Raw genomic sequence first — 7640 nt, forward strand, 5'->3', positions numbered from 1 at the left:
GGTGTCCCCGCCGCCCAGTACTGTGGTTACATGTAGATGGATCCATCGACTTTTTGAGGATGAGGAAAGTCACAATTAACGATCTGAATTCAATAAAAAGGAAAATGTTTATACTCATGATAAAAGGATATATGTTATCAAATGAGGAAAAGAAAACTGTTAAAGTTTATGTTATGCATGTTCATATGAATATGTTTATGAGGATATGAAAAAGTTTACGAAAATGTTTATGAAAATGTTTATGTTTAAAATTGATGCATCATTATGAATATGTTTTCATTCAAAGTTTACGTATCATGAAAATATTTATAAAAAATTTTATGTTTAAAGTTTATGCATCTTCACGAAAACGATATTTTAAGTACAAGTATTTTCATTGTTGTATGAGATCTGTATATGTAGTACTTGTTATCAAGATTATGGTGTGTTGAGTCTTAAGACTCACTAGGTGTGATTGATGTAGGTGATTGTGATGATTATGTTCATGGAGGTCTTGATGGTTGATTTGACTGGACTGAAGGTGCACATAACCTGAGGACCGATACTAGTTTTTCACACTAGTTTATGGTTACGATTTATGTTAAGAATATTTTTACGACTTTTTATAAGTGATTTTTGAGAGGTTATAGTATGAGCTATACTTTTCAAATGGTGTTTTTAGGTTTGGTAAATGTTAGATGATTTGACGATTTAACTATTTCTTTGATTTTCAAATACTAGTTGAATTTATTATTTTAAAATGATGCAAAATATTTTATAAAAATATTGGAGTAATTCTGCCGAATGGTAGAGGTATTTTTTTTTAAAAAAAAATTCCTATTACTTTTTAAGCAAAACGAATAGTAGACGTTTCATTTTCTTATTTGCATGATTTTAAAACGTAAGTCTAGGTTTTGTCGACTTGTCTTTTATTTAAATTGTAATATTTATCGGTTAGCTGACTGCAATTATTTTATAATGCAAAATTTTCAATGGTAATACATGCATGCATGAGTTAGTAATTTTCGAAAGTCGAACTTATAAAAAAATATTTTGTAGCATTTTTAAGCACTAATCGTTTCATAATTTCACCCAAAAAAAAAAATTATTAGTAAATGAAAATAAGCATTCCACGCCCGCACCATTGGCTCATTCTCCGCTCATTAAATCACGACAAAATCTACGGCCATTAATCGTCGCCTTTTCTCCTTCACAACTTTCCCATATTTCTTTCGTATATTTATTTCCTCCCCACGCCAACACAACCCAACCAAGCAATCACAAATCCAAGACAAACTAACGTTAGATCAATGTCGTGGCAGACTTACGTGGACGAGCACTTGATGTGCGATGTGGACGGTGTTCACCTCACCGCCGCCGCCATCATCGGCCAAGACGGGAGCGTCTGGGCCCAGAGCTCCACCTTCCCTCAGGTCACCTACATTGGATTATTTCGTTTGATCCTGTTTGGATCGGATTTGTTTGGTGGAATCATGCTAAAGTTCATTGCTTTGTAATATGAGACGAGACAAATCTATCACATTCATCAATCAACTGGAAACATTTCTAAGTTAATATGTAAAACTTTTTAAATATATATATATATATATAGATATAATCATTCTGACCCATAGCGGAATAGTAGAACACCATTAACTACAGATTTCATGTCACCCTTATTTATGATTTAATCGATCCGGGCGGCCTTAAATGTGGATCCAATGGTTTATTACGAGCCACGCCTGATTTTACATGATTCCACATTAAAAATCGTATTTGATTGAATTGTATGCGTTGGATCGACCAATTTTAGGATCGAGGTAACCCTTATTTATCATTATGGTTCGCTTTCATCAAGTATTTGACCCTACATTTCTTTTATTAATTGACGTGATTTTATTGATTTTGTCATTTTTCTCAACGAATGGTTATGTTTTTTAACAGAAACTTTTCCACCTGGTGAAAATGAGGTAGAATGATTGCTTGGTCTTTTGCAATGCCCACTGTTGGTTTGCAAAGTCCGTGTATTGAATTTGAAATTTCCTTGTCAAAAGTTGGCTTATGCCGTTTGTTAGGATGGACAATCTCTCAGTCACGATGCTGCATTTTGATTACGTGCTTCTTTAGCAAGTTTTGATACCTTGTTGATGAGATGGACGTGTGTTTTTACCTGCAGTTCAAACCCGAGGAGATGTCTAACATTGCAAAGGATTTTGAGGAGCCTGGATTTCTTGCTCCCACTGGACTGTACCTTGGAGGCCACAAGTATATGGTGATTCAAGGGGAGCCTGGCGCTGTTATTCGTGGAAAGAAGGTATCTTTTCTTATATTTAAATCTCTGTTTCCTGATAAAATTTAGGTAAACGTTCAATTTCAAGCTGTTATAAATACAGATTACGTACATAATCTTCATTTGCTGATGCATAATCATATTGACACTTGTGGTTCATTGATAATTTTCCACGGTATCCTTCTATGAATGATCACCTTGTAAACCACATGAAGCTGTTTTGAAAAAACCCATACATGACTCAGCTGCACAGTGTCTTTTCACTTGGATATACGTGTCTCTGTTCTCTGTAAATTGAAACAAAGTCTTAAAAAAAATAGCTGGTGATTGTGTGATGAAACTCTAGGCGGTTTGTGCAACTTTCAGCACATTAAATAGGCTTTAGAGTATTTTTCTCATTATACTTGGTGTTTACAAAAACTTTAGAGGATGATTGTTTGAACAATGTCTCAAGGATGATCCTGAATAACTAGTGACAACTGATCATCATCGAATATTACGTAATAATCATTCTCCGTTTCCGATTTCCTGGAAGGAGATCAAGAACTTGATATGGCACAATCCATTCTTCATTAATTCGTGTCCTTTTATATTTTCTCCCATCCTGACCGTTACAGGGGGCTGGCGGTATAACCATAAAGAAAACTGGGCAAGCTCTCATTTTCGGCCTCTATGAGGAACCGATGACGCCTGGACAGTGCAACATGGTTGTTGAGAAAATGGGAGACTACCTTATCGACCAGGGCCTGTAGATCTGTCTTTCCTAAAATGTGCTAGAGGCATAAATATCATTACAAGTTCTTGTGTTTCTGGCGTTTCATCTTCAACGCAAATAATGGCGAAGATCGAGAGTGTTGTTTTGTAAGAATACAGTTATTTTCACCTTTGGGCTTGAATTCTTTTATAGGCGTGTGTTTCTTTGTTATGATACTGGTGTTTGCATTAATCGAAGCATTGAAGGCTGAGGTTCTTATTGCCACTGTATCAATTTCCCGCATAATAAATGGGAGATAATTTAAGCATAATAAAGTGTAAGTCTTCTGTATGCGCTTGATTGGAAGAGGGTTTTGACCAATTTTTGTTGTATGGGTATTCCATCTTTTTCTAATGCTAGAGTCATTTGTAAAATCATGTGCCACCCCCGTTTCACTTCCACGATGAACACGTCTTTGTTATACTATATTCACTTAGTTTATTGAAATGAGGATAAAAAAGAGAACTCGGTTTGAGAAAGTTGTACTTTTCTCTCTCGGTATTTGAAAAGAAAATAAGAATCAATGTTTGGGTTCTCCGCTTCGAAAGTCTGGTCCTTCTCCCGCAAGGCTTATATCAGGTTTGTACGAGTTTTTGGTGTGTTAAAGAAAGGAAGTTATGGGGTGGGTGTTGAGAAAAACTCATATAAATCCAGAATTCATTATGTTAAATTATAAATAATTACACTGAAAATTTAATGTAAGTATATGTGAAGGCATAATCTTTACGACTTGAGAACAAGTAATTGATCTTCCAAATTTCTTACTTTTGATAGCATGCTTTAGTTTTCTTTCATATCTATTATTGAGCTAAAGAGTGAGAAACGTGATAAAACGGGTCCGGAGATCATGACTAATATATATGTAATATATCATTATTTTCTGATATTTCTGTTATAACACATGCTAAAAACATATATTATAATTTTGTTTCTACACATTAAATGTAACGTCCCGAAATTTGAAGGTTCACGTAAACTACACACATGAAAGTTATTAAATTTCTTTTACATTTTATTAAATTGTTTTAGTGCTAATAATAAGACAAAACATACCCGTTTTAGAAAGTCCCTTCCGTTGGAATCAGTGTAGAACACTTTGTCAGCGACCATATTAGTCATCATTCTTGTAATAACTTCTTTTCCATCACTATCGTCTATAGGAATTGGACCAATCTTCAAATAAAATTAACACATCCGAACAAGTCACAAATAAAGGATGACAAGATTAGCAAGTCATATGTTACCTGAGGTGTAGAAAAGCAATACAATCACATGGAAAAGGAAAGGATCCAAGAATCACTCACCGTGTATTCAACTTCAGCATGATCTTTATCTTTATAAACTCTAATAACCTGAAAAAGAAACAATATAGTTCGTCATTCTAAGTGAGCCAACTGGATGAAGATGCATGGAACTTTGAAACAATAAGAGCTTTCACCACTAATAAACTAAATTTAAATGCTTAACCTGGTAGATCCAGGAAGCAAATTGCTGGTGTACTTCATCAACTAGTGGTCCCCGTACAATCTTCAGAGGAACCTGTAAGCATCAAATTTATAACCTTTTTGAGGAGGAAGTTAAATGTCAACTATAGTTTCAAGCTCGAAATAACTCTGAGTTCGAGAGGCATTTCACCTCTAACGCGAAGAACACATACTCTTGTCCAAGGGAAAATACTTACTGATCCAGATACCACCGAAGTAGGCATTCCATTGGGTCGGAAAATATAAGCACCGGAACTCTGCAAAGTGTGATATGCATCAACTTATTGCAGTTACTTCTTTCACTCAAATGATAGACTGTCCGAAGAATCATAAATAACTAATTTCAAACGTATGTACCTGGGCATCTGCATCTCCCTCGCTAGAAGAATACCAAAGATAGCTTGTTGTATTGGTACATCAATCTGGTATAACAGCATTAATCGGAAACTGATGAAGACATTTGATTAAGGAGTCTCCTAGACTGAGTACATCGAAGATAGAAAGTATAGCAGCAAAGCTTCAAGAAACAAAATGATGAATGGCTATTTGTTCACAGTTGGGTATTCCAATTTTTGTTGTATGGGTATTCCATCTTTTTTCTAATGCTAGAGTCATTTGTAAAATCATGTGCCACCCCCGTTTCACTTCCACGATGAATACGTCTTTGTTATACTATATTCACTTAGTTTATTGAAATGAGGAAAAAAAAGAGAACTCGGTTTGAGAAAGTTGTACTTTTCTCTCTCGGTATTTGAAAAGAAAATAAGAATCAATGTTTGGGTTCTCCGCTTGGAAAGTCTGGTCCTTCTCCCGCAAGACTTATATCAGGTTTGTACGAGTTTTTGGTGTGTTAAAGAAAGGAAGTTATGGGGTGGGTGTTGAGGAAAACTCATATAAATCCAGAATTCATTATGTTAAATTATAAATAATTACACTGAAAATTTAATGTAAGTATATGTGAAGGCATAATCTTTACGACTTGAGAACAAGTAATTGATCTTCCAAATTTCTTACTTTTGATAGCATGCTTTAGTTTTCTTTCATATCTATTATTGAGCTAAAGAGTGAGAAACGTGATAAAACGGGTCCGGAGATCATGACTAATATATATGTAATATATCATTATTTTCTGATATTTCTGTTATAACACATGCTAAAAACATATATTATAATTTTGTTTTTACACATTAAATGTAACGTCCCGAAATTTGAAGGTTCACGTAAACTACACACATGAAAGTTATTAAATTTCTTTTGCATTTTATTAAATTGTTTTAGTGCATTAAATGCATGTTTATTTCATTAATTTGTGTTTTAATTCATGATTTATTTAAAGTTTCATGCATTAGGATTTTAAGTTGCATTTCGCACTCGAACGAGCAACAGAGTCCAGGGTTTTTTTTAAAACTAATTTAAAAAAAATTTATTCAAAAATAATTAAAAATAATAATTCTTACAAATACTTTAATCCATGTTTAGGAAGCACATTGTAGAACCCGTAAATCAGTCTACGTATAAGCCATGCATAATTCTAGATTTTTAAATTTAATTGACTTCATTGCATGATTATTTAAATGCATTTCTTTGAAGTTAATTATTTATTATTTCAGTTCAGTAGTTTGATTTTTAGCATTTCAGTTATTTCAGTGAGGCCGGAGTGGAGTTGGAGTTTTGAGATAGAATTTAAGATCCAGAAAATATTTCCAGAAGTTCATTTAGCTAGCAAGTAAGTTCATTTAAGTTAGAAAGAGAGGTTTGAGGATTTAATTTAATTATTTGAGGTGATTAAGAAATGAGCTCATTTAAGTTACTTAATTAAGGGGTTAGCTCACTAAATTAATTAAAGGATTAGTAAAGCTTTTAAGGGTTATTAAATTACTAGATAATCAATTTCCCCCTACCATTTATCATACATGTTTCGGCCACCCCTTGCCTAGACCACACATTTCCAACTCATCAACTTTGACCAATTCTTTGCATGTAATTAGTAGGATAATTCTAGGATTTTTGGGAGCACAATTTAATTAATTAATGGGCACATCCTAGTCTAGATATCAAGGGAGGAAATCGGCCACTACCTCCTAGAAGCATCCACCAACTCATTTGATATCAAACAACCATTTAAAATTCAAATTTAGGAGACTTAGTCTTGATATCTTTCCTTATATCTTGCACCTATCCCCCTCACTCTCCTAACCATCATTCCCCCTCCCTCATTCACGAAATTCAGAGAATTTTTCAGTAGAAAAACCGTGGGGATTCAGTAGGAAGCAAGGGAGGAAAATCGAGAGTAAAGAAACAAGAGAAGCGTTCCACTCCTCCGCGCCGTCTCGTCTTTTCTTTTCGTTTCTATTTCAAACGATAACAAGGCATGTCTAGATTCTTTCAAACCTCAATCAAGTCATATTATCATTTATTTTTCAGTATATGATCATGTTTATTCAAGCAAAAACCGAGATACGTGTCAAAACATTTTGAAACAGCACATGCAGAATTTTCGATTTTTCCTTGGCAAGCTTCACGATTTCTTTTGGTTTGTGAGTTTCAGGTATCGGATCGACTCCAGGCTCCCAAGGCGACTTATATACATGTAATAGGATGCATTAGGACCACATCTGTCCATCGGTTTCAGCCCATGCTCGCTGGAAAGCAAGAAATGACAGCAACACCATTTGTGTCCCTTTTTGAGTTCGAAAATTCAGTTTGGTTGTCAAGGAGGAAGGATCTGATCTTGGCTGCCCCAAAGGCCTATAACCATGGTTAGATCACTTCCCTAGCATGTCTAAGACGTGACTGAGTCGTCCTTTTGGTGGCTTGGTCCATGGCTCATCGGTTTTTAAATAAAAACAAGAACAGCCCCTCCCCTCTCGGTTTCCCTTCTTTTGACAGCAACATGTATTTCGAATTGTGTGGTTTGATGTGGATCTTGGTTGGTCTATGGCCCTTAGCCACGGTTCATACCATGCCCCTAGATGTCTAGATCGTGCCATGGTCAATCAAATGGCCACTGGAACGACACGAGACATCAATCAAAGCAACACACTACACACGCATACAAAAGCATTCTCGGTATGAGTTTTCGGTTGTTGCTGGAATGGTGCGAATTGTGGCTGGTCTTGTGCCCGTAGGCATG

General features: G+C 35.1%; 2 protein-coding genes across 2 annotated transcripts; one reads left to right on the top strand and one right to left on the bottom strand.

Moving 5' to 3' along the window:
* The first annotated feature begins 1170 nt into the window (after window positions 1-1170).
* Window positions 1171-3350, top strand: LOC142539120 (profilin-4-like). Its single transcript, XM_075644404.1, has 3 exons — window positions 1171-1412; window positions 2156-2293; window positions 2887-3350. Exons 1-3 carry the CDS (start codon window positions 1290-1292, stop codon window positions 3019-3021), a joined length of 396 nt encoding a protein of 131 aa, XP_075500519.1. The 5' UTR covers window positions 1171-1289; the 3' UTR covers window positions 3022-3350.
* A 640-nt stretch (window positions 3351-3990) lies between these two features.
* Window positions 3991-4923, bottom strand: LOC142538668 (alpha-mannosidase-like). The gene is made up of 6 exons (XM_075643973.1): window positions 4865-4923; window positions 4705-4764; window positions 4491-4562; window positions 4328-4375; window positions 4077-4196; window positions 3991-3999 (listed from the first exon to the last, which is right to left on the bottom strand). Exons 2-6 carry the CDS (start codon window positions 4729-4731, stop codon window positions 3991-3993), a joined length of 276 nt encoding a protein of 91 aa, XP_075500088.1. The 5' UTR covers window positions 4732-4764; window positions 4865-4923.
* Window positions 4924-7640: the final 2717 nt, after the last annotated feature.

This window comes from Primulina tabacum, chromosome 3, assembly GCF_025594145.1.
Source record: "Primulina tabacum isolate GXHZ01 chromosome 3, ASM2559414v2, whole genome shotgun sequence".
NCBI classification, from domain to species: domain Eukaryota; kingdom Viridiplantae; phylum Streptophyta; class Magnoliopsida; order Lamiales; family Gesneriaceae; genus Primulina; species Primulina tabacum.

Coding starts and splice junctions, on each gene's coding strand:
- LOC142539120 (XM_075644404.1), top strand. CDS start 1,290: ATGTCGTGGCAGACTTACGTGGACGAGCACTTGATGTGCGATGTGGAC. Junction 1,413..2,155: donor AGAGCTCCACCTTCCCTCAG/GTCACCTACATT, acceptor TTTTACCTGCAG/TTCAAACCCGAGGAGATGTC. Junction 2,294..2,886: donor CTGTTATTCGTGGAAAGAAG/GTATCTTTTCTT, acceptor TGACCGTTACAG/GGGGCTGGCGGTATAACCAT.
- LOC142538668 (XM_075643973.1), bottom strand. CDS start 4,731: ATGCCTACTTCGGTGGTATCTGGATCA. Junction 4,563..4,704: donor CTTCGGTGGTATCTGGATCA/GTAAGTATTTTC, acceptor TGATGCTTACAG/GTTCCTCTGAAGATTGTACG. Junction 4,376..4,490: donor TTGCTTCCTGGATCTACCAG/GTTAAGCATTTA, acceptor TTTCTTTTTCAG/GTTATTAGAGTTTATAAAGA.